Below are 26,035 nucleotides of genomic sequence, written 5' to 3'. Positions count from 1 at the left end.
GCTATTATTTAATTTGTATCTAAATGACATTCCCTCTCTTTTACAGAATGCAGTTGGTCTTGACCCCGTTCTTTTGCCCAATGGGGTCCCCTTAAACTCCTTGTTTTATGCTGATGATCTGGTTCTTATCTCAACCAGTGCTTCGGGACTACAAAAATCGATTAATCTGATCGATCATTTCTGTAAAGATTGGTTAATGTCTGTAAATAAAAAAAACCAAAAGTAGTTTTTTTTCAAAAACAATGCCGGAAACTGACTCTTCAAAAATTTCGCTTTTTCTTAAACGGCTCACAACTAGATAACGTAACAGAATATAAATACTTAGGATGTACTTTTACTACAAACTTTCACAACTTCGAAACTGCGGTCAGTTGAAAAAACAAGACGCTCCATCTTTGCAGTCAAGCGCTATCTCAATTTTAATAGATTCCCTATCAAGCTAAATAACAAGTTATTTAACGCACTCTTCTCTCCGATCCTATTGTACAACTCGGACGTATTGGGGGCGTACGACGCGATAAATTTTCAAAAATGGGAAACAGACCCCTTAGAACGCTTGCATTGCCAATTTTTCAGATACTACTTCGGCTTGAACAAACGCGCCCCGAATGTCTCTGCCCGAAATGAGGCCGGCAGATTATCGCTAAAATCAACAATTTTACGTAACACCTTACTGTTTTGGCTCCATATTCAAGCATTACCAGAAAATAGTATTGCCAAACAATGCCTGAAAATTTCTAGCGAATTGATATGTTCGGGTAAATCAAGCTTCATGTCCTCAATATGTAAGATACTAGAAACATTTGATGCCCCATATAATAAGGAGACGATTTATAACAAATTTAAACTAGGAAAATTAATCACAAATATTACAAACGAATCTAAACGTCATCAAATGGGTCTTATAAATCTGAACAAAAAGCTATTTTTTTACTCCTCTTTCAAAAAAGACACAAAATATAGTGAATGCTATGATAAAATACTTAAGATGGAACACAGAAAAGCTTTAGCAAAACTCAGACTAGGGAATCTTAATCTAAACATAGAAACAGGCAGACACACAAAACCTCCGATTCCAAGAGAGAAGCGTATCTGCCAGATTTGTAACACTTTAGAGGATGAAAAACATTTCATGCTTTCTGCGTCTCATCCCACTCTGAGCGAAAGCAATTATTTTCTGATATCCAATCCCACTACATTTTCTTTGACAATCTAAGTAATGATGATAAATATCTGTTCCTTTTTAATAATTTTGACCCTTTTGTGAATAAGAAAGTAGCCCACTTAATATGCAAAACATTTAAATCAAGACCGAATACTCTCATTTAAGCCATATTATGTTATGCAATACCATCAATGTAAATGGAATGCAAATAAATAAATGAAAATGAAATGCTCCTGCCTTTCTTAGAGGATTATACCTCATTTTACACCCTAATGCAGTAAGGGTATTCTTTATACAGAACAATGCAGGCTGAAATGCGGCAATATACGCACCCTTTCATAAGAACCTAATGAGCCTTGTTAGGCTGGGTATTCGGAAGATCACTCAAATGCTTGATCAAAACTCTGATTTACGGTTGATTTACTCTGTTCAGCCGAGCATAACTAATTGTCCAACGGCGTCGGTCAAGGAGGCAAATGGGTGCTTTACTCGTTTTAAAAAATGGCTAGCGGCCAGGGAAAATAGTTTAGCTCGGATATTTTGCCACATATAGAATGTAAGTGTACCCTGGCATAGGTCAACGAGATAAAAATATGTATATTTCGCGAAAAAAACACCCCTAAATCGTTATTAGCCATACATTTGACAACAACAAGATATGTTCTAAGTTTTTTAAGGCAATTTTATTGGCAACATTTCACAAAAAATCGGCGTGATTGGCCTTCTTTAAATACAATATGTGCTTATGTCTGTGTTCAGTTGATTGTTATAGTGATTGTTAATGTTCACCAGACGCTATCTCCTGCTATCTCAGCCTGCCGCCTCGGGATGTATATCGCTTATTGCCTCGGCTCTCGGTAATCAACTCTTGCTTTGTGTCGTAGAAGAAACATGTCTGGATATTCCAGGGAAACACGCACTTATCACTTCACCGAAGACAAGATGTCAAGTAACACCCGAGAGTTTGATGAAGTTTTTCACCACGTGAAGGAATTCGGACCATACCAATTCTTCTGGTACAACTTTCTTTACGCTTTCACCACCCTTCCCATGATGCCGCCGCTGACAAATATCCTGTTCGCTATGGGCATCCCGGATTTTCACTGTGCGGACGATAATACCACATGTTCGGCCAACACTTGTTGTGATAATTGTACGAATTACGCGTACGATGGTCCCTTTACTAGCGTTGCCTCGGAGTGGGACCTGATCTGCGACAAGGCTGCTGTGGTTCCGTTACTACAGATGATGTTCTACGTTGGAAGCCTTCTCCTTTCTCCTGTGATTGGACCGCTCTCGGATAGGTTTGGTCGCAAGAAATGCCTGTTTGGTTCCATGGCAATTGCGGTTTGTAATTTTCTCCTAGTTCGCCTCTTAGTGAAAGAGACGAATTACGGAAAGGTGTGCATATTTGCATAGATGGAATATTTTTAAATTTTTAATTAGTGAGTCTTTATCAAGCTTTGACCTTTTTTTACTTTATCAAGTCCTTTAGAAAATGGCAGCGCTTTCCTTGACTTGAAAAAAAGAGCTTTTACGTTACTTGTAAAGCAATAAGGGCAAAAAAAACAACAGCAACCACAACAACGTGAAATCAGCAGCAGCACAGTTACAGCGGTAGCAATAACAACAACATAAACAACGACAACAGCGACAACAACAACAATAGCGGCTACAACAACAAATATTGACGTACAACACTAAAATATCGTTTTTATCGTAGTTCTGCGGTGGTCTAGGATCAGCTTTCGCCAATAGCGTCCCTCTTTTTGGCTTCATGGAGTTCGTTCTAGGGTGTGGGTACGTCGGGGTGGTTCTGTCCGTCTACACGCTGAACATGGAGCTTGTTGGCCCAGCCAGGAGGACCCTCGCCGGAAATCTCAACGAATTCTACTGGACTTTTTCGTCGCTTTTCTCAATGATGCTTGTCTATCTTATCCGTGAGTGGAGAACTCTGGTCTGGGTGTCTGCTCTTCCCTGCTTGGTTCTTCTTTTTCTCTACCCGTAAGTATGTTTAGCGTGATTTAGGTCAACGCCTTTCGTAGGTTCTTATGTCTTTTTTTTTTCGGCTTACACGTGAACGTTTTCAGAAGCAGAAGAAGAAGTATAGATTGACCAATGCAAGGTTATACATCAACGCTATCAGGGGCGTAGCCCGGGGGGGGGGGGGGAAAGGCGAGCGGGGCCCGGTTTCTCTATTCCAGCCGCCAAAAATACGATTAATGTAAGGGGCACAATTTAAGGGCCTTTCTGGTCCCTCATTTTAAAAATACTGGCTATACCCCTCGCGAAGCAGTTAGCTTGACCAATAAGCTAACATATCTGTTATAGGTATAACCGCATTGGTCAAAATAAATGCGTGTTTTCTGAGATTTTTCTACAACTAGGCTAGTCCCAAGATCCCCTCGCTGGCTCGTAGCTCACGGTCATTTGGATGAAGCAATGACGGTCCTGTTGAGATTTGGCGGGAAAAATAACAAGGCTGTAGACCAGGTAAAGCTGCGTGCCTTGGTCGATGAAATCCGTGCGAACCAGACACTCAAGGAATCCGACAAGACGAGGCGCACTCCAATAGATCTCTTACGGACACCAAAAATGCGAAAATGGATTATGATTCTTTCATATAACTGGTAATTGGATGTATTTGTTTGTTGCTTATATCATGTCTCCTGTCTGATCCTGTTGTGTATCGAGGGCGCAGAAGCACAATTAAAAAAAGGCAGAAGTAATAATCAACTAATATATTCCGCCATTTTTTTGCATAATAAAAAAACTCTTTCTCGTGTCACAAGTGCGGGGGCCCCGAGCCCCTGTTATCAAATGCTTATTTCCGGTAAACAAGAACGTCCGGTATATAACAGATCCCGTCCCTCCGTTTGGCTGATTCTCCACCCCACCCGTTCCTCAGTCAGTCTTTCCGCAAAACGGACAGACTGTCTGCATTTTAGTGCCTGTTTATCATTTTCTTTCTTATTTGATGAAGGTTCGTGACAAATCTTGTGAGTAATGCGCTGTTCCTGGTCATGTTAAACCTCGCCGGAAATCTCTATCTCAACTCAACACTGTATTCTGTCGTGGTAGTCCCGATGCTGCCTTTTACATGGCTACTTATGAAAAGGTGACAATTGATATAAAACATCGATTATTCAGTAACGAAATTTGATGGCAACGCCATGATAGCACATGTTCATATAGTGATGGCGATTAGTAGTGTGAAGGACTGAAGAAAATACATCGAAACTTGATTAAAATCAGTATGCTAGTTCTAGATAATTCTAAAACCTTTGAGAAACAAAAGAATTCCTCCTTTTCAGTATTGGCCGACGACTGACTAATGCAGTGCTTTTTGCCTTATGTGCTGTGATCTGTATTCTTGTGTCAGTTTTTCCAGGTGAGTAATCGGACAATAGCAAGGATATCATAAGAGGGTGCACACCCACAAATAGACGTCGAGATTCTAAAAAAAAAAGTACTTTTTTGTTGCCGAGGGAGGGGTGGGACACTTCCCCACCTTCCCCTCCCCCCTCAGCGCTCACCCCTTTCTGTAACCCTGGTAGTCCCTACATCCTTTAATTACGTAGCTAAACAACCACTATGGCCATATAAACAGTCTAATAGAGAGTTGTCTTTAAATACCTTGAGAGGGAAGTTTCTCACACAGGACACCCTTCGGTCCGGTGAAAAAAAATACTTTAGACTTTTAGAAGGCCTTCCCCCTATTGGGTTGTTTATTTTTTTAGGAATCCTCCCCCTACTCAATATCTTCCCCCATGACTGGCAGTGTGTCTAAAATACGCTTGTTCCATAGATAAGGGCATGCTCACCACCGGTCTGGCAATCACTGGGTTCGCTTTCGTTTACGGAACGTGGACCACAACATATATCTTGACCACCGAGCTCTTCCCAACGGTGATCAGGTACAGATGGTCGGGGGGGGGGGTCTTGGAATATTAGCATAACGGGGGGGGGGGGGTGGGTTCGCTTTCGTTTACGGCACGTGGACCACAACATACATCTTGACCACCGAGCTCTTCCCAACAGTGATCAGGTACAGATGGTCGGGGGGGGGGGGGGGGGTCTTGGAATATTAGCATAACGGGGGGGGAGTGGGTTCGCTTTCGTTTACGGCACGTGGACCACAACATACATCTTGACCACCGCGCTCTTCCCAACAGTGATCAGGTACAGATGGTCGGGGGGGTAGTCTTGGGATATTAGCATAACGGGGGGAAGTGGGTTCGCTTTCGTTTACGGCACGTGGACCACAACATACATCTTGACCACCGCGCTCTTCCCAACAGTGATCAGGTACAGATGGACGGGGAGACTCTTGGGATATTAGCATAACGGGGGATGATGATGCCCCCTCCCCATCCCCCACGGGGGATACTTGGATATGAGCATGGATTTGAGACGAGACAACAACATGCATCTACACAGAGCGCTTTTTTACAGTGCTTTGTAAATGGTCGATAATTAGTCATTTTCTCAAACGTGGTACACCGCCTTAACTAATAACGACTTAAGGTCCAAGGGAAGGTCATAAGTAACAAGTTGATCCGAGGGTAGTTTTTTAACCGCTAGTCGAGAAAATAATTAAACAAATTTATTCCTTATTTTGAATTTCAGAAATACCGCTCTCAGCGCCGGGTCCACTGTTGGTAGGCTTGGCGGGATAATATCTCCTTATATAGCAATGATTGTAAGTGATTGATGGGATAATATTTCCTTATATGGCAATCCTTCTAAGTGATTGGCGGGATAATATTTATTTATTTGGCAATATCTATTTATTATATTATATTTATATTATGTGACAATACTATTTATTGATTGTAGGAACTGTATCACTTATATATACGAAATTGGCGTTTCAACTTCTTAAATGGAATACCACTATTTGCATATTTGTTACCAGGGCAGCCTTAATGGAATGAACATGAGTCTGCCAATGGGAATCTTTGCGGGTCTGACGTCACTAGCTGTAATGGCAACCTACTGGCTTCCAGAGACCAAGTTCTCACCAATGCACCAGACAATTGAAGAGGCGGAGGAAGCAGTTGACTATTATGGGATACCGTGCTGCGAGCGCCCAGCAATAGCAACAACCTCATCTCTTATAACCTAAAAAGCTGCACTATTAACATTTGTGCAATCTGGGAAATGCCGATGTCTGGCATCCTCGGAAACCCCCCATAGTACCCCGCGGTTAACAGAAAATTAAGAAATGTGCCTTCTTTAAGCATTAACAAATATCATTGTGGTTATGTAGTACAGCGGTAATTTTAATTCGGATTGAACAATAAAATATGGCAAATATCCTACTTAAATATGTCGGAAAGTCGCACCTGAAATATTTATTTTGAGATCCGCGGGTCGGGTATGTTTAAAATGCAAATACTACATCCTTGCGGCTTAAACAAAATACAACAATTGCAGATTTCTTAAGTAGGGTGTGAATAGTACTTTGAGGTGCTTATTCTTGAAATAACGACCGCCTCTAGTTTCCGAGCCCGCAATCCGGCGAAGGGGGCCAGCAACAGCTGAAAATAGTTCCCGAGCTTGAAAAGTAGCTTATAGGAAATTTTGATGTTTCTACAGCTCCTGTCGAAGATATTACCAAGTTAAACCTGTTTTGTCCGCGTTTATCTCAACTCTTATTTCTCATAAAACCAAATCACTTTCCTGGAAATTTTTTCAAGGGCTCTGTGATAATATATGGTAGCTCTTTTACACACGAGCATGTATTCAGCATATATTTTCCTCGACCTCTCGCTTCAAGTTATTTACCTGAGTTTTAAAGTATGTATCAGTAATAACCCAAAGAATAGTGACTATATTATGTGTAAAAAATCTACCAATCAAATCCGTCGCAAAGACAATGGTTCTCTTTCAAAAGAAAAACAATCCGTGTTGTTGTCAATGGGCTTTAAATTCTTTCTTACCAATTTCTTTCTTATCAAATTCTTAATTATCAAACTCTTATTAAATTCTTTCTTATAAAACTCTTAATTATCAGACTCCTAATTATCAGACTCTTAATTATCAGACTCTAAATTACCAAACTCTTTGTTGTAAACTTACCGGGATGACACAGATGGCACGTTGGCGTCTAGAAGTGTTCTCACTTGCTGGCAGTACTGCACCCGCGAGTCCTTGCTTAACTTCAAGGCGATAACAAACATAGATGTGGTTCGGCGCATCCCCGCATCGTACTCAAAACGACTGCCATTAAACGACAGCAACCCAGGAAACTGACCGAAACATCCCGTCGTCAGATTTGCCCCGAGGGGGGGTTCCAGGTGTGAGAGAGGGTCTTTATGACCGCTGGCCAAGAGTTGGGCCCTCTGTGTTGGGTCAACGGCCCAGCAGTACCACATGAAGTGAAGGGCGTGGTCCGTGTGAGGGGGGCTATCGGGGTCAAAGCTCGCGGACGCGTCTACTTCACCTTTGATTGCATTACCATCAGTGCGAGCACTGCCACCAAAAATATGACAGCTCAAGGGACTCTTGACGACCTGTAGGGGGACGATAGGATAGTACACCATGTAATCATATCGTTGCTACACACATTTTGTCTAGTACCATCATCATCATTCCATTAGCCATTAAAATATCAAAGTACTTTGTCGTTTAAGCCTACCTCGAAATACTTTGTCGTTTACGCCTACCTCGGAGTACTTCATAGTTTACGCCTACCTCAAAGTACTTCATCGTTTACGCCTACCTCAGAGTACTTCATCTTCTACGCCTACCTCAAAGTACTTTATCGTTAACGCCTATCTCGGAGTACTTCATCGTTACGCCTACCCCGGAGTACTTCATCTTCTACGCCTACCTCAAAGTTCTTCATCGTTTACGCCTACCTCGGAGTACTTCATCTTCTACGCCTACCTCAAAATACTTTATCGTTTACGCCTACCTCGGAGTACTTCATCGTTTACGCCTACCTCAAAGTACTTCATCGTTTACGCCTACCTCAGAGTACTTCATCATTTACGCCTACCCCGGAGTACTTCATCTTCTACGCCTACCTCAAAGTACTTTATCGTTTACGCCTACCTCGGAGTACTTCATCGTTTACGCCTACCTCAAAGTACTTCATCGTTTACGCCTACCTCAGAGTACTTTATCTTCTATGCCTACCTTAAAGTACTTTATCGTTAACGCCTACCTCGGAGTACTTCATCGTTACGCCTACTTTGGAGTACTTCATCTTCTACGCCTACCTCAAAATACTTTATCGTTTACGCCTACCTCGGAGTACTTCATCGTTTACGCCTACCTCAAAGTACTTCATCGTTTACGCCTACCTCAGAGTAATTCATTGTTTACGCCAACTTCGGAGTACTTCGTCGTCCACGCCTACCTTCGGAGTACTTCATCGTTTACGCCAACTTCGGAGTACTTCGTCGTCTACGCCTACCCTCGGAGTACTTAATCGTTTACGCCTACCTCAAAGTACTTCATCTTCTACGCCTACCTCAAAGTACTTCATCGTTTACATCTACCTCGGATTACTTCATCGTTTACGTCTACCTCGGAGTACTTTATCGTTTACGCCTACCTCGGAGTACTTCATCGTTTACGCCTACCTCAGAGTATTTCATTGTCTACGCCCAGCTACTTCCTCGTCTATTCTCATTCTATTCTCAATCTCACAAAGCTAATTTTCATGTATGCCAAACATGGATTGTTCCGTCTATCCGACTTACCTCAAAGTACTTCTTGCTAACACACTTGACCTCTCCCGTCACAGGATGTACCATACGGATGGTGAATGTGGCCTCGTATACACCCGGTGTGAGACTGAAGGGTGGAACAATTAATTTGGCTTGTGTCGTGTTCAACTCAGACATGTTAACAAGTGAAAGAGGGTCTGCAAGTTCGGTGTATTTTCGCACACTCCACTGGAAGAGAGTTGCCCTTGAGGCTTTGCATTCCACCTAAAAGAAATGGTTATCATTTGCTTAATTGCTTGTACTTGCTGCTCTCAGGCGTGCCTTAATGTACCCCTCCCCACTCAGGCGTGCCTCTATGTACCCCTCCCCACTCAGGCGTGCTTCTATGTACCCCTCCCCACTCAGGCGTGCCTCTATGTACCCCTCCCCACTCAGGCGTGCCTCTATGTACCCCACCCCACTCAGGCGTGCCTCTATGTACCCCTCCCCACTCAGGCGTGCCTCTATGTACCCCTCCCCACTCAGGCGTGCCTCTATGTACCCCTCCCCACTCAGACGTGCCTCTATGTACCCCACCCCACTCAGGTGTGCCTCTATGTACCCCTCCCCACTCAGGCGTGCCTTAATGTACCCCTCCCCACTCAGGCGTGCCTTAATGTACCCCTCCCCACTCAGGCGTGCCTTAATGTACCCCTCCCCACTCAGGCGTGCCTTAATGTACCCCTCCCCACTCAGGCGTGCCTCTATATACCCCTCCCCACTCAGGCGTGCCTTAATGTACCCCTCCCCACTCAGGCGTGCCTCTATGTACCCCTCCCCACTCAGGCATGCCTTAATGTACCCCTCCCCACTCAGGCGTGCCTCTATGTACCCCTCCCCACTCAGGCGTGCCTCTATGTACCCCTCCCCACTCAGGCGTGCCTCTATGTACCCTTCCCCACTCACTGTCACCCCGCTGTGGACTAGCGGGGTGACACAAAATGCATCGGAAGAAGGGGGGGCAGGGTGGTGATAAATATTGGTGTTCCCTTCCGGATCAATATAATAATGTAATACAGCTCAATATAATACAGTACAATACAATGATTTTTTATCCAGGCACGTACCCAGGATTGGCTAAGGGAGGGGGGGGCAGGGGGGTGCGCAGCCATAGGCATCATATGGAAAAAGCAGAGTATTTAAAGATTCTATAATAAGAAAAGACCCACGTTTTGGCCTCAAGGTGGGGGGAAGGGGTGTTGTAAATCTTGCACCCCCCTGTTAACGCGCCTGTTAACGCGCCTGTTAACGCGCCTGTTAACGCGCCCATTAACGCGCCTGTTATTCACAATGGTTACCTGACGCTAAAGGCATCTGTCAATCAAATATAGACGTAAAGACAAACCTACCAAGTTGTCTGTAACGAGTTGAAGTACGTCAGCCGTTCGTGTTCGTCGTAGCGAAGCGTTAAGAGGCGTGTCTCCGGCGTTGGCGATGTTGCATTTTGGCATATGACAGGGTTTCTCTAGGATGATTGACAGATGACTGCCTGCGAGCTCAGACACATTATTCTTCACGATGACTGTAAGGTTGCTTGTACCGATCGCTGAGTAACTGACAAAAATGTGTTGATTAGTCATCGAAAGCATCCATTTCAATTGGTTCATTGAAACAGTAACTGGGTTACATTCACTAAAGTGCTGTCAAAGATGTTCTAGAGTTTTGATGTTTAAAGCCGCATTGTCACCAGTTCACTTCCGGAGGTCCGACGGAAACCTCAACCGTTAAAAGACAAAAGAATATCCAAGAAAATCCAAGATATTAAACAGGCCATCCGCTCTAAATTATCATTCAGATCTTCAAAGAAACTTCCAATAAACACACTGCTTTCGATATTTTGAAATATTTTTCGCATCTTCCGTTAAAAATCATTGGATATTGTTACGTGGTCGACCGGAAGTAAACTGGTGATAATGCGGCTTTAAACAGCTTGTGTCAGCCACCAAGTGCGAAAAAGCATCTTTTTCCATCTGCCGATTTGGGGAAGCCAATGCGATATTTTCGATTGGATTTTGTAAATAAAGTATTGAACTTTGTTTTTAGATGGTTATTTGAGATTTTAGTACATTATGTGTCTTCCAATAATGAAAACAATAAGAAAGGTGTGGCTGACAAGGGCTCTTTAAAATATTTGTTATTTTGATAGTCATTTTAAATAAGAATAATATATAGCAAAGCATTGGCTAAGTAAGTAAGTACTCTTTGTTCATAAAGAAAGTGTAAAAGATTTCGAAATAGTAAATGATAAAACATCGGCTTTATTGCTCTTTGATTTGAGATAACTTTAAGGATCCTAAATGTCTAATAAAATCCTTTTTCTACAATTATTTACTGCTTTCTTTTCCCAAATTTCCATTGTCGCTACCTGTGATTGAAATACAGCGGCAGGATGCATTTTGGGAAATATTGCTTAGCCGTTCCATCCCCAGGATCAACAATGCATTGCGGTTGTGTCGGGTGGAGTAGGCCTGATTCTAGCGTGCAGGATATAACAGGCATCTTGATTGGCTGCGGGGAGTCGCAGGTCAAGGTCATGTCTCTGATCGGAACCATGGCGGTTACACGGCCTGTGCCTGTATCGTTGCTGACTGGGTTACTACAGGTAGTAGAAATCCGGTATGTCCCTACTTTTGTAATAGCCGTAGTCGCAGTATAGTTAAGGGGGTCATATGCCCCTAGGGTGTGGTTCTCAAGGGTGAAAGTGCACCCTACCATATCCCCCGCAGTATACGACGCCAGAAGCATGAGGTTCTGGTCTGTGGCCACGAACAACGCGGGCCTAGATTTTATTTCGACGCCGCTGACCGGAAGTAATGCTATGAAACTGCCCGTGAGGCACTGGGGAGGAGTCACATGGTTGCTTACGCAAATGTTGAAGCTATTGTTACCAACAATAATATCCGGGACTTCGATTTTTGAAGTAACCATATTGTTATCGGTATAGTTAAACAGTAATGGTGTGGCGTCCCTCAAGGTTCCATTATAAACTGGGGCCGTCCCGTTATCCACTTTCGCCAAAATATAAATAGGTTTGTCAGAGCGATAATACTGCTCAAGTGGCAGTATGGTGAAGGCTTTTATTTGTTCCTCCACAAATATGCGACAAGAATTCGTAACGTTATTATAAGCGTTGGAGACGAAGGCAGTAAGAGTTAGGACGGCAGGGCTCGGAAATGTTTGATTGGCTCCAATAAGCAAGACATCGCCCCTCACAGAAACAGTCGTATTAGTAGTAGTGAAGTTCAGCAAACCGAAATCTGCGGTGTCCCAGAAGATGCTCACATTCATGCCACTGCCGGATTGGAGGGAGATGCCAGAGGGATGGGAGGTGCCCGTGAGAACCCCCTCCTCACATGGGGCGATTTGCAGCCCCTTGATCTCGTGAACTACCTCAAAGTCAAGGCAGTTGATTAGAATGCCACTGATTGAGTTACTGAAGATGATTGAAATGAGGTAGTTGCCGGCAAGAGTGTAGTTGTGGGTGACCGGACCAAGTGGGACTGACAGGTTGGTGCCGTCACCGAAGTCCACAAGGACTTGAACATCCTTTTAAAAAATGCAAGGTTAAGTCAGTATAAATCATATTGTTATTATAATATGATCCTTATCATCACCATTTTCACCGAAAGCACCAGCACCATTATCATTGTCGTCATGATTATCATCATCACCATCATCATTGTCATCACCATCATCATCACCACCACCAACACCATCATCATCATTATAACCATCATATCAACACCATCATTATGATCCTCATCATCATTATAATCACAATCACCACCACCACCAGCATCATAACCACCACCACCATCATCAGATCATCATAATCATCATAATCATCATAATCATCATACCACCATCACAATCATTATCATTATAATCATTACCACCACCACTATCATCATCATTATAATCATTACCACCACCACCATCATAATCATTATAATCATCATACCACCACCACTATCATCATAAATATAATCATCATACCACCACCACTATCATCATCATTAAAATCACCACCACCACCACCACCACAATCATCCTATGAATCATTATCATCATCATCACACAACCACCACCACCATAATCATCATCATCACCATCATTATAATCATCATACCACCACCATCACAACTATTATCATCATTATAATCATCATCACCACCACCATCACAACTATTATCATCATTACAATCATCATTACCACCACTACTATCATCGCAACCATTATCGTTATCATACTTGTCCACTTGCGTTCAGCATCATCTCAAAAGGAATCCCCACAGCAGCACAAGGGGGTTTGTATACGCTCGCATTTCTGACTGGCTCGATCACTTCCACAGTAGAAGAGAGAGGCGGCGCAGTCCCTTTTGTGAGAGTGACGTCATATTTCCCTCGGCTCGCATACATATGCTTCATCTCGTACCTAAAGCTGTTTGTTATGATGAACTGGATACCAAGTGTTTGCTCGTGGCTCGTTGGGACACCAGTAAACGACGTTTCGATGCCAGCGGTCGTCGTTATTGAGTAGAAGTTCACTTTCTTGCCCGGTGATGGTTTGGAAGTGATTAATCCGTTCTTCCCTCCGGTATATATCAGAAAGTAGTCACCTATGACGTCGGAGAGATGTTTTCAAAAGAGAACAATATTTAGGGATGATAGTGGTGGTTCCACCGACGATTGTACTAAATTCTCGACTATGATTTCTATCAAGACAATATTGATAATCTGCATGGTAGCAGGGCCGTAGCAGGGGGCATGGCCCCCCCCAAATATTTTAAAAAATTATAAGGAAATGACCAGTAGGGGTGTGGTTGTGCCCCCCCCCAAATATTTTCAAAAATTATAAGGAAATGACCAGTAGGGGTGTGGTTGTGCCCCCCCCCAAATATTTTCAAAAATTATAAGGAAATGACCAGTAGGGGTGTGGTTGTGCCCGCCCCCAAATATTTTCAAAAATTATAAGGAAATGACCAGTAGGGGTGTGGTTGTGCCCCCCCAAATATTTTAAAAAATTATAAGGAAATGACCAGTAGGGGTGTGGTTGTGCCCCCCCCCCAAATATTTTCTTAATGTTTTATGTAATGGTGGATGGTGATTGCGTATTTTGTTGTCTTGTTGTAGCTGATAACGATGATCAATATAACCATCTCGCTAACGCTAATAATGATTTGAGGATATGTTAGGAGTTTAGTTCGTGCTAGGTGCAGAATAGTGCCTTACCTTTTTGAAGAGGAATGGTCGTCTTGTTTTCAATTTGATGAAAACCTGCGCTCAAGTTTGCGATAACATAGTTCTGCACTACAATCAAGTCTGAAAGAAGCATTAAATCAACATCATTCAAATTTTAATTTAATTAAAATTCTATTGAAGCTTCAGCTGAAGCATCGACAATTAGCTGTGAACTTTAGAAGCACACTAGCATACACACATTGGCACCAGTCGGGCCAAGACGGGACGCTAGCACAGTCTATTACCCGTGCAGTTCGGCAACCATGGACAGCTGTTTCGTCCTTATTAGGACTCGTCAGCATGGCATAGCCGGTTTGCCTCAGTTAAACTTCATCGGCAAAAAAACTGCAGGGCGACTTCGACTCGAGCGAAGTGCTTTAAACCACAGCTTAGATCCATGTGGGATCTAGAGCTGCGACCGGGCTAGCGTGATGCCAATTGTGCGGATCACGCATGCGACCTTTGCTAGTCTAAAACTCCGTCGGATAGCCAAACTATCCTTGCGAGTATGTATACATAAATGTGAACTTTAGAAGCACACTAGCATACACACATTGGCACCAGTCGGGCCAAGACGGGACGCTAGCACAGTCTATTACCCGTGCAGTTCGGCAACCATGGACAGCTGTTTCGTCCTTATTAGGACTCGTCAGCATGGCATAGCCGGTTTGCCTCAGTTAAACTTCATCGGCAAAAAAACTGCAGGGCGACTTCGACTCGAGCGAAGTGCTTTAAACCACAGCTTAGATCCATGTGGGATCTAGAGCTGCGACCGGGCTAGCGTGATGCCAATTGTGCGGATCACGCATGCGACCTTTGCTAGTCTAAAACTCCGTCGGATAGCCAAACTATCCTTGCGAGTATGTATACATAAATGTGAACTTTAGAAGCACACTAGCATACACACATTGGCACCAGTCGGGCCAAGACGGGACGCTAGCACAGTCTATTACCCGTGCAGTTCGGCAACCATGGACAGCTGTTTCGTCCTTATTAGGACTCGTCAGCATGGCATAGCCGGTTTGCCTCAGTTAAACTTCATCGGCAAAAAAACTGCAGGGCGACTTCGACTCGAGCGAAGTGCTTTAAACCACAGCTTAGATCCATGTGGGATCTAGAGCTGCGACCGGGCTAGCGTGATGCCAATTGTGCGGATCACGCATGCGACCTTTGCTAGTCTAAAACTCCGTCGGATAGCCAAACTATCCTTGCGAGTATGTATACATAAATGTGAACTTTAGAAGCACACTAGCATACACACATTGGCACCAGTCGGGCCAAGACGGGACGCTAGCACAGTCTATTACCCGTGCAGTTCGGCAACCATGGACAGCTGTTTCGTCCTTATTAGGACTCGTCAGCATGGCATAGCCGGTTTGCCTCAGTTAAACTTCATCGGCAAAAAAACTGCAGGGCGACTTCGACTCGAGCGAAGTGCTTTAAACCACAGCTTAGATCCATGTGGGATCTAGAGCTGCGACCGGGCTAGCGTGATGCCAATTGTGCGGATCACGCATGCGACCTTTGCTAGTCTAAAACTCCGTCGGATAGCCAAACTATCCTTGCGAGTATGTATACATAAATGTGAACTTTAGAAGCACACTAGCATACACACATTGGCACCAGTCGGGCCAAGACGGGACGCTAGCACAGTCTATTACCCGTGCAGTTCGGCAACCATGGACAGCTGTTTCGTCCTTATTAGGACTCGTCAGCATGGCATAGCCGGTTTGCCTCAGTTAAACTTCATCGGCAAAAAAACTGCAGGGCGACTTCGACTCGAGCGAAGTGCTTTAAACCACAGCTTAGATCCATGTGGGATCTAGAGCTGCGACCGGGCTAGCGTGATGCCAATTGTGCGGATCACGCATGCGACCTTTGCTAGTCTAAAACTCCGTCGGATAGCCAAACTATCCTTGCGAGTATGTATACATAAATGTGAACTTTAGAAGCACACTAGCATACACACATTGGCACCAGTCGGGCCAAGACGGGACGCTAGCACAGTCTATTACCCGTGCAGTTCGGCAACCATGGACAGCTGTTTCGTCCTTATTAGGACTCGTCAGCATGGCATAGCCGGTTTGCCTCAGTTAAACTTCATCGGCAAAAAAACTGCAGGGCGACTTCGACTCGAGCGAAGTGCTTTAAACCACAGCTTAGATCCATGTGGGATCTAGAGCTGCGACCGGGCTAGCGTGATGCCAATTGTGCGGATCACGCATGCGACCTTTGCTAGTCTAAAACTCCGTCGGATAGCCAAACTATCCTTGCGAGTATGTATACATAAATGTGAACTTTAGAAGCACACTAGCATACACACATTGGCACCAGTCGGGCCAAGACGGGACGCTAGCACAGTCTATTACCCGTGCAGTTCGGCAACCATGGACAGCTGTTTCGTCCTTATTAGGACTCGTCAGCATGGCATAGCCGGTTTGCCTCAGTTAAACTTCATCGGCAAAAAAACTGCAGGGCGACTTCGACTCGAGCGAAGTGCTTTAAACCACAGCTTAGATCCATGTGGGATCTAGAGCTGCGACCGGGCTAGCGTGATGCCAATTGTGCGGATCACGCATGCGACCTTTGCTAGTCTAAAACTCCGTCGGATAGCCAAACTATCCTTGCGAGTATGTATACATAAATGTGAACTTTAGAAGCACACTAGCATACACACATTGGCACCAGTCGGGCCAAGACGGGACGCTAGCACAGTCTATTACCCGTGCAGTTCGGCAACCATGGACAGCTGTTTCGTCCTTATTAGGACTCGTCAGCATGGCATAGCCGGTTTGCCTCAGTTAAACTTCATCGGCAAAAAAACTGCAGGGCGACTTCGACTCGAGCGAAGTGCTTTAAACCACAGCTTAGATCCATGTGGGATCTAGAGCTGCGACCGGGCTAGCGTGATGCCAATTGTGCGGATCACGCATGCGACCTTTGCTAGTCTAAAACTCCGTCGGATAGCCAAACTATCCTTGCGAGTATGTATACATAAATGTGAACTTTAGAAGCACACTAGCATACACACATTGGCACCAGTCGGGCCAAGACGGGACGCTAGCACAGTCTATTACCCGTGCAGTTCGGCAACCATGGACAGCTGTTTCGTCCTTATTAGGACTCGTCAGCATGGCATAGCCGGTTTGCCTCAGTTAAACTTCATCGGCAAAAAAACTGCAGGGCGACTTCGACTCGAGCGAAGTGCTTTAAACCACAGCTTAGATCCATGTGGGATCTAGAGCTGCGACCGGGCTAGCGTGATGCCAATTGTGCGGATCACGCATGCGACCTTTGCTAGTCTAAAACTCCGTCGGATAGCCAAACTATCCTTGCGAGTATGTATACATAAATGTGAACTTTAGAAGCACACTAGCATACACACATTGGCACCAGTCGGGCCAAGACGGGACGCTAGCACAGTCTATTACCCGTGCAGTTCGGCAACCATGGACAGCTGTTTCGTCCTTATTAGGACTCGTCAGCATGGCATAGCCGGTTTGCCTCAGTTAAACTTCATCGGCAAAAAAACTGCAGGGCGACTTCGACTCGAGCGAAGTGCTTTAAACCACAGCTTAGATCCATGTGGGATCTAGAGCTGCGACCGGGCTAGCGTGATGCCAATTGTGCGGATCACGCATGCGACCTTTGCTAGTCTAAAACTCCGTCGGATAGCCAAACTATCCTTGCGAGTATGTATACATAAATGTGAACTTTAGAAGCACACTAGCATACACACATTGGCACCAGTCGGGCCAAGACGGGACGCTAGCACAGTCTATTACCCGTGCAGTTCGGCAACCATGGACAGCTGTTTCGTCCTTATTAGGACTCGTCAGCATGGCATAGCCGGTTTGCCTCAGTTAAACTTCATCGGCAAAAAAACTGCAGGGCGACTTCGACTCGAGCGAAGTGCTTTAAACCACAGCTTAGATCCATGTGGGATCTAGAGCTGCGACCGGGCTAGCGTGATGCCAATTGTGCGGATCACGCATGCGACCTTTGCTAGTCTAAAACTCCGTCGGATAGCCAAACTATCCTTGCGAGTATGTATACATAAATGTGAACTTTAGAAGCACACTAGCATACACACATTGGCACCAGTCGGGCCAAGACGGGACGCTAGCACAGTCTATTACCCGTGCAGTTCGGCAACCATGGACAGCTGTTTCGTCCTTATTAGGACTCGTCAGCATGGCATAGCCGGTTTGCCTCAGTTAAACTTCATCGGCAAAAAAACTGCAGGGCGACTTCGACTCGAGCGAAGTGCTTTAAACCACAGCTTAGATCCATGTGGGATCTAGAGCTGCGACCGGGCTAGCGTGATGCCAATTGTGCGGATCACGCATGCGACCTTTGCTAGTCTAAAACTCCGTCGGATAGCCAAACTATCCTTGCGAGTATGTATACATAAATGTGAACTTTAGAAGCACACTAGGGATCCCACACTAGCATACACACATTGGCACCAGTCGGGCCAAGACGGGACGCTAGCACAGTCTATTACCCGTGCAGTTCGGCAACCATGGACAGCTGTTTCGTCCTTATTAGGACTCGTCAGCATGGCATAGCCGGTTTGCCTCAGTTAAACTTCATCGGCAAAAAAACTGCAGGGCGACTTCGACTCGAGCGAAGTGCTTTAAACCACAGCTTAGATCCATGTGGGATCTAGAGCTGCGACCGGGCTAGCGTGATGCCAATTGTGCGGATCACGCATGCGACCTTTGCTAGTCTAAAACTCCGTCGGATAGCCAAACTATCCTTGCGAGTATGTATACATAAATGTGAACTTTAGAAGCACACTAGCATACACACATTGGCACCAGTCGGGCCAAGACGGGACGCTGGCACAGTCTATTACCCGTGCAGTTCGGCAACCATGGACAGCTGTTTCGTCCTTATTAGGACTCGTCAGCATGGCATAGCCGGTTTGCCTCAGTTAAACTTCATCGGCAAAAAAACTGCAGGGCGACTTCGACTCGAGCGAAGTGCTTTAAACCACAGCTTAGATCCATGTGGGATCTAGAGCTGCGACCGGGCTAGCGTGATGCCAATTGTGCGGATCACGCATGCGACCTTTGCTAGTCTAAAACTCCGTCGGACATTTATGTATACATTTATTATTATATATTATTTATGTATACATTTATGTATACATACTCGCAAGGATAGTTTGGCTATCCGACGGAGTTTTAGACTAGCAAAGGTCGCATGCGTGATCCGCACAATTGGCATCACGCTAGCCCGGTCGCAGCTCTAGATCCCACATGGATCTAAGCTGTGGTTTAAAGCACTTCGCTCGAGTCGAAGTCGCCCTGCAGTTTTTTTGCCGATGAAGTTTAACTGAGGCAAACCGGCTATGCCATGCTGACGAGTCCTAATAAGGACGAAACAGCTGTCCATGGTTGCCGAACTGCACGGGTAATAGACTGTGCTAGCGTCCCGTCTTGGCCCGACTGGTGCCAATGTGTGTATGCTAGTGTGCTTCTAAAGTTCACATTTATGTATACATACTCGCAAGGATAGTTTGGCTATCCGACGGAGTTTTAGACTAGCAAAGGTCGCATGCGTGATCCGCACAATTGGCATCACGCTAGCCCGGTCGCAGCTCTAGATCCCACATGGATCTAAGCTGTGGTTTAAAGCACTTCGCTCGAGTCGAAGTCGCCCTGCAGTTTTTTTGCCGATGAAGTTTAACTGAGGCAAACCGGCTATGCCATGCTGACGAGTCCTAATAAGGACGAAACAGCTGTCCATGGTTGCCGAACTGCACGGGTAATAGACTGTGCTAGCGTCCCGTCTTGGCCCGACTGGTGCCAATGTGTGTATGCTAGTGTGCTTCTAAAGTTGACAATTAGCTGTTAATGCCGGACATTTAGCTGTTTATGCCAGACATTTAGCAGTTTGTGCCGGACATTTAGCTGTTTATGCCGGACATTTAGCTGTTAATGCCGGACATTAGCCAAATTTGCATGGTGTGGACATAGGGGAAGCCAATATCAACACGACATTCATTATCATCACACATTTTATTATCTAAACTACAACAATATTTTTATTTGTATCCAAAATATAATAGCAGGGGGTGGGGCACTGGGGCATGTGCTCTCTCAATATTTAAATAAATGATAAGGGAATAACCAGTAGGGGCGTGGCTATCCCTCCCCCAATATTTTCTTAATATTTCTGTATTGTGCCCCCCCCCCCCCCCAAAAAAAAATATATATATATATTTCGGGGCCTGCTACGACCTGTTTTCACAGACATATTTAGTTACTGGAATAATAATGTGCCCCCCTCCACAAAATTTTCAACAAATATATAAAATGACCAGAAGGGACGTGGCTGTGCTTCCCAACTCCCCCCCCCCCCCCCCCCCCCACACACACACAAATTCCTTTGATTTTACCATCGCCATCGCACTGTTTATATCTACGTCTGTTGTGGAACTTACCACTCAAGCTGCTGGTTTCATAAAGCTTGGTGGAGTTGCATTCCCCCTTATCGACGACGAGTACCTCCCCTCCACACCCCAGCACGGGGTTACTCGACGCAGTTCTCCTCATTTCAGAGAGAGGTCGTAGAATCTGTAGGAATCAATTTAAAGTATCATGGATGATGCTAGTTTAAATTTCCCATCCATTTCAATTTTCCAAGCCTTTTAGAACCAAATGTTTGTTTGAGCAAATAACTATATTATAATGTTGATAGTTTGTGGAGAAAAAGATGCAACTAATAAATTAGACTTTTCTGTTCTTCGTGGCATAAGTAATCAAGGAGAACTAATAAATGCGAGCTGTTTTGAAATTCTCAATAATGATAATATAACCGTATAATGGGGAGAATTCCTATATCAATACATCAAATGAACAGGCGAATGAAAGAGGTGAGAACACACCTGTATGTGAAGATCTCCTGGCTTTGACAAGCACACGTCAACAGCACTTAAATACCCATAATCCACCGCGACCTGATCCCCCACCATCACAGCACCTGTGTCACCGAACTGTGTGTAGTTTGACAACGGGCAGTTGTCATGGAAACCGACGTCGAAGGGGGGCAGGGTCAGCTCCATACCAACTGCACTCCACGATCCGACTGAAAGAAATATGAGGAATGGAATAGGAAAACGATGGAAAAGTGATATAAGGCTAAGGGCCACCCCACGATCCGACTGAAAGAAATATGAGGAATGGAAGAGGGGAACGATGGAAAAGTGATATAAGGCTAAGGGCCACCCCACGATCCGACTGAAAGAAATATGAGGAATGGAATAGGGGAATGATGGCAAAGTGATAAGAGGCTAAGGGCCACCACACGATCCGACTGAAAGAAATATGAGAAATGGAATAGGGGAATGATGGCAAAGTGATAAGAGGCTAAGGGCCACCCCACGATCCGACTGAAAGAAATATGAGGAATGGAACAAGGGAATGATGGAAAAGTGATAAGAGGCAAAGCGCCACCCCACGATCCGACTGCAAGAAATATGAGGAATGGAACGGGGGAATGATTAAAATGTTATAAGATAGTGAGACCAAGTCCCATGATTTGAATGTAAGAAATACGTATAATGAGGAATGGATTAAGGAAATGATAGAAAAGTTATTAAAGAGTGAGAGCCATTTCCATGAAATGCCCAGAAGAAAGAGATCTGGAAAGATACGGAACAAGGGATCGAAAAAAGGGGTTGCTACGGTTAAAGTAGAGAGACAAGAGGTTTCATGCAAGAAAAAGTTAGGCTTTAAATAACTAAAATGAGAAATGATGTACAGAGAACGTTTCAACTAAGCTTTGAGACAATTTTTCTACGATAAAACTTAAAGACAGTTACAGCAGTCCCACTTACAAGGTGATGTTGTTTCCGGTTCCGTTGCTCCGTCTCCCCACCCCACGACGAAGGCCACACCCTCCCCTCCCGTGACCTGCACATAACAGGTGACGTTGTCTGTGAGAAGGGCAGCCGCCGGACAGACGAGTTCCACGTGGAAAGGAAGAGGGGTGATCTGGTTCGTTCCATTGTAATACACGGAGGTACCGCGCGCGCTGCGCCCTTCGGCCCAAACGGAGAAGTTTCCAACCCACTGGTACCTAATAAGGAAAAGTTCACGTCGTCATTTTGTGTGTTCGCACAATATTGACAAGCACGTTTAAGCGGCATTGCCAGTTTACTTCCGGTCGATAACGTAACAATCTCCAATTATTTTTAACGGAAACGCATAAAAACATTTCCAAATTGTAAAAGCAGTGGGTCTATTGGAAGTTTTCTTTGAGGATGTGATTGATAATTAAGAGCGGATGGCCTGATATATAGCGTGGATTTTAAAAGATTCTTTTGTCTCTTTCTGTCGGCCCCCCGGAAGAAAACTGGTGATGAATGCTTGAAAGTATCATTTCCATCTGAGGAAGCACGTGATGCTTTCAATACAGTATCGTTAATAAATCTGATTTTCAAGCGTGGACGGGTAATCAATACAAAAGGAATAAGTGGTGGTATCATATAGAAACAGGATAGTATTTTACGATCCTGGAATAAAAATATCCCCCTTTTTGCCAGCCGGGGGTACCCTCGAGTACACCCCTAAACCTTGGTTCCATTCATTACCGTGAGGTTCATGCTACCTGTGTGTAACCGACGAACCGCAATACTGAGTAGCCACGCCGTCCCCAAATAAGACAGCCAGTGTTGACTTGCATGTGACGTCAGCAGTGGAGGAGAGGGAGATTCTAAGTTGTGACAAAAGGGTTCCGGTCTCTGGGGCGGCCAGTGACGTCAGAACGTCTGACGTCAGCTCTAGGGTTGTCGCATACTGCAAACATTTATAGCACGATCGTGAGAATATTGTAGAATAGCGCCGGGACCAAGAAACCCCCAAAGATAAGCCTTTTTAGTTTGAACAAAAAAGGCAAAAGTATATTTAAAAGACCTTTTTAAAGAACGACAAAACCTTAGACAATTCTGCCTTAACTCAGAAAGCAAGAGAATATAGAGATTGGTTACAATGCAAAATGTTATATGGTTTAAAAAAATAGGTTTGAATTTGAGACGTGTTTCAAATTGAATGATTGAGTAGCCAATTCACCTAACACCCTCTCTCACCTTACCCCCTCTTCACCTTACCCCCTCTCTCACCTTACCCCCTCTCTCACCTTACCCCCTCTTCACCTTACCCCCTCTCTCACCTTACCCCCTCTTCACTTTACCCCCTCTTCACCTTACCCCCTCTCTCACCTTACCCCCTGTCTCACCTTACCCCTCTTCACCTTACCCCCTGTCTCACCTTACCCCCTGTCTCACCTTACCCCCTCTTCACCTTACCCCCTCTCTCACCTTACCCCCTCTTTACCTTATCCCCTCTTCACCTTACCCCCTCTCTCACCTTACCCCTTCCCTCACCTTACCCCCTCTTCTCTTTACCCCCTCTCTCACCTGCTGGGTCGTGCTGGTCGGGAGGTTGCAATTCACGTCGGGACCAATAGCAGACGGGACCGTGTCTGAACAGTAACACCTTGTCGTACCCTCGACAAAGGCGTGGCTGTACCCCAATTGGGAACATCGGCCAGCGCACGTGCATGTCTCCATTCCCTCGTGCATGCCGAGTCCAGAATATACCGCGGTCGATGGAAGAGTACGGCAGCCTTCGTACCCAGTCCAAGACTCTGGTTAACAAATCACGTGGGTTGGGGATCGAGTCACGTGGGCTAGGGATTGTATCTTGTGGGTTATAAACGAATCACATGGGTTGGGAATCGAATAATGGGAATTAGGAATAAAATCACGTGAGATAGTGAAAGAATCACGTTGATTAGATATTGAAGCACGTGTGAAAGGGACTAAATTTCGTGAGTCACAAACGCATTACGTGAGTAAGGTACCGAATCTTGTAGGTAAGGAATAGAATCACGTGGGCTAGTGATCAAATCAGGTGTGCAAGTGATCAAATTACCTGGGAACGTGATCAAATCACGTGGATAAGGTATGGAATCACGTGGATTAGGTATTGGATCACGTGGGTAAGTGATTGAATCACGTGAGTTACAAATGCATCAGGAACAAAATCACATCACACCGGGGCGGGAATCGGGTGGTTCAGGGGTCGTGTCACGTGGTTTAGGGGTCGTGTCACGTGGATTATGGATCGAGTCACGTGGTGACGTCCGCCAGGTTGACAAGCTAATGTGAAATTTCGCTACTTACTTTGCAAGGGTGCTGTTAGAGCAGCATCTGGTGGATAAAAAACAGAAATGCGATGCTCTTAGACAAATCTATTTAATCAGGGTTGCACTCAGGAATCAATGTGTCGTGACGCATGTGTCGTGACGCATGTGTCGTGACGCACAATGGTTCATAGGTGAAGTAAAAATGGTTCGATCCTTGTCTCTGAAAACCATGTGATTGTTTACAGGTACATAAAAATAATGATAAAGCTAAATTTTAGTTTCTATTTACGCTTATTTATTTGTCTATTTGATACCCGTGAAGCATTGCGGGTTACAACACATGGATTCTCCGAATACGAAATAAGTGTATGCGTCAATTTCAAATAACAGAACCAGCAATCCGTGTACCATACGCGATGTTTCGGCTTTTGAAGTTGATTATGTCTCTTGCAATAAAATATTAAAGGCATCAGGTGCGCAGCTCGACTTTTGTGGCGTAATAGATTGCGTTATACGTGATTGCGTGTCACTGGTTTTCTTGCGTCACGTGTGATTGCGTTATTTGTAGATCTGTCACGTGTAATTGCGTTTCCTTGTTTGTGCATTACGTGTGATTGCGTTACTTGTGGCTACATTACGTGTGATTGCGTTACTTGTGGCTGTGTCACGTTTGACTGCGTTACTTGTGGCTGCTTCACGTGTGATTGCGTTACTTGTGGCTTGTGGCTGTGTCACGTTTGATTGCGTTACTTGTGGCTGCTTCACGTGTGATTGCGTTACCTGGGTTGCTGTAATAATACACGCTGACTGTGAAGTAAGTTTCCTTGTTTGTGCATTACGTGTGATTGCGTTACTTGTGGCTGCATTACGTGTGATTGCGTTACTTGTGACTGTGTCACGTTTGATTGCGTTACTTGTGGCTGCTTCACGTGTGATTGTGTTACTTGTGGCTGTGTCACGTTTGATTGCGTTACTTGTGGCTGCTTCACGTGTGATTGTGTTACTTGTGGCTGTGTCACGTTTGATTGCGTTACTTGTGGCTGCTTCACATGTGATTGCGTTACTTGTGGCTGTGTTACGTTTGATTGCGTTACTTGTGGCTGCTTCACATGTGATTGCGTTACTTGTGACTGTGTCACGTTTGATTGCGTTACTTGTGGCTGCTTCACGTGTGATTGTGTTACTTGTGGCTGTGTCACGTTTGATTGCGTTACTTGTGGCTGTGTTACGTTTGACTGCGTTACTTGTGGCTGCTTCGCGTGTGATTGCGTTACTTGTGGCTGTGTCACGTTTGATTGCGTTACTTGTGGCTGCTTCACGTGTGATTGCGTTACTTGTGGCTGTGTCACGTTTGATTGCGTTACTTGTTGCTGCTTCACGTGTGATTGCGTTACCTGGGTTGCTGTTATAATACACGCTGACTGTGAAGTAAGGGTCAGCATAAGGCCCATTGCAGCGGTCAGCGGTCTTATCGAACTCGACTCGGACATGCCTCGCGTGGAATAACCGTGTTGTAATGTAATATGGACTCGATGAGCTCAAGATGATTTCCTGTGACGTCAAAATGCCACCATTAGGTACGTAGAGACACGAGAGCATGCCGGGTATTACCAGTCGCAAAGAGCTTTCTCGCGAAGAGAACTTTGCAATGATCACCAGCTCTAGCTAGAGTATTAGGGGCGGCGCAGGGGGGGGGGGGGGGGGGGGGGTGGGGGCGGGGCGTTTCCTTTCCACTTTTCTAAGCGAT

At 45.0% G+C, this 26,035-nt stretch overlaps 2 protein-coding genes across 7 annotated transcripts in view; one reads left to right on the top strand and one right to left on the bottom strand.

Annotated features, from left to right (window-relative positions):
• The window catches only part of LOC5509599 (polycystic kidney disease and receptor for egg jelly-related protein), a 68,662-nt gene that overhangs the window by 35,046 nt on the left and 7,581 nt on the right, over positions 1-26,035 (bottom strand). For all 3 annotated transcript variants that reach the window (XM_048720162.1, XM_048720164.1, XM_048720163.1), the window contains exons 6-18: positions 25,683-25,839; positions 24,326-24,352; positions 23,558-23,787; positions 22,750-22,937; positions 21,977-22,218; positions 21,026-21,225; positions 20,582-20,714; positions 14,119-14,208; positions 13,138-13,505; positions 11,252-12,432; positions 10,236-10,440; positions 8,881-9,111; positions 7,250-7,683 (exon numbers count right to left, since the gene is read on the bottom strand). In XM_048720162.1, the coding sequence (XP_048576119.1) occupies positions 7,250-7,683; positions 8,881-9,111; positions 10,236-10,440; positions 11,252-12,432; positions 13,138-13,505; positions 14,119-14,208; positions 20,582-20,714; positions 21,026-21,225; positions 21,977-22,218; positions 22,750-22,937; positions 23,558-23,787; positions 24,326-24,352; positions 25,683-25,839 (3,686 nt within the window). The remainder of the gene's footprint in view (positions 1-7,249; positions 7,684-8,880; positions 9,112-10,235; positions 10,441-11,251; positions 12,433-13,137; positions 13,506-14,118; positions 14,209-20,581; positions 20,715-21,025; positions 21,226-21,976; positions 22,219-22,749; positions 22,938-23,557; positions 23,788-24,325; positions 24,353-25,682; positions 25,840-26,035) is intronic.
• LOC5509581 (solute carrier family 22 member 15-like) lies at positions 1,271-7,002 on the top strand. Of its 4 annotated transcripts, XM_048720170.1 has the most exons (10): positions 1,271-1,721; positions 2,050-2,566; positions 2,889-3,169; positions 3,553-3,795; positions 4,149-4,283; positions 4,480-4,556; positions 4,974-5,045; positions 5,177-5,213; positions 5,795-5,867; positions 6,084-7,002. In XM_048720170.1, the coding sequence occupies exons 2-10, from the start codon at positions 2,057-2,059 to the stop codon at positions 6,291-6,293; spliced, it is 1,638 nt and encodes a 545-aa protein (XP_048576127.1). In that variant the 5' UTR covers positions 1,271-1,721; positions 2,050-2,056; the 3' UTR covers positions 6,294-7,002. The 4 variants fall into 4 exon arrangements, with proteins under 4 accessions (XP_048576127.1, XP_048576128.1, XP_048576126.1 ...); XM_048720171.1 differs by lacking the exon at positions 5,177-5,213 and having other exon boundaries at positions 1,958-2,566; positions 4,974-5,082; XM_048720169.1 differs by lacking the exon at positions 5,177-5,213 and having other exon boundaries at positions 1,272-1,721; positions 4,974-5,082.

This window comes from Nematostella vectensis, chromosome 12, assembly GCF_932526225.1.
Source record: "Nematostella vectensis chromosome 12, jaNemVect1.1, whole genome shotgun sequence".
Classification (NCBI taxonomy): Eukaryota; Metazoa; Cnidaria; class Anthozoa; order Actiniaria; family Edwardsiidae; genus Nematostella; species Nematostella vectensis.
The sequence above is the reverse complement of the archived record's forward strand: the minus strand, read 5'-3'. Positions and strand labels throughout refer to the sequence as shown.

What these genes read in the sequence shown, in the direction of transcription:
- LOC5509581 (XM_048720170.1), top strand. Translation starts at nt 2,057, where the DNA reads ATGTCTGGATATTCCAGGGAAACACGCACTTATCACTTCACCGAAGAC. An exon ending in GTTCTTCTTTTTCTCTACCC is followed by an intron (nt 3,170 to 3,552) that starts GTAAGTATGTTT and finishes TTCTACAACTAG; the next exon opens with GCTAGTCCCAAGATCCCCTC. An exon ending in CGGAACGTGGACCACAACAT is followed by an intron (nt 5,046 to 5,176) that starts ATATCTTGACCA and finishes GGACCACAACAT; the next exon opens with ACATCTTGACCACCGAGCTC.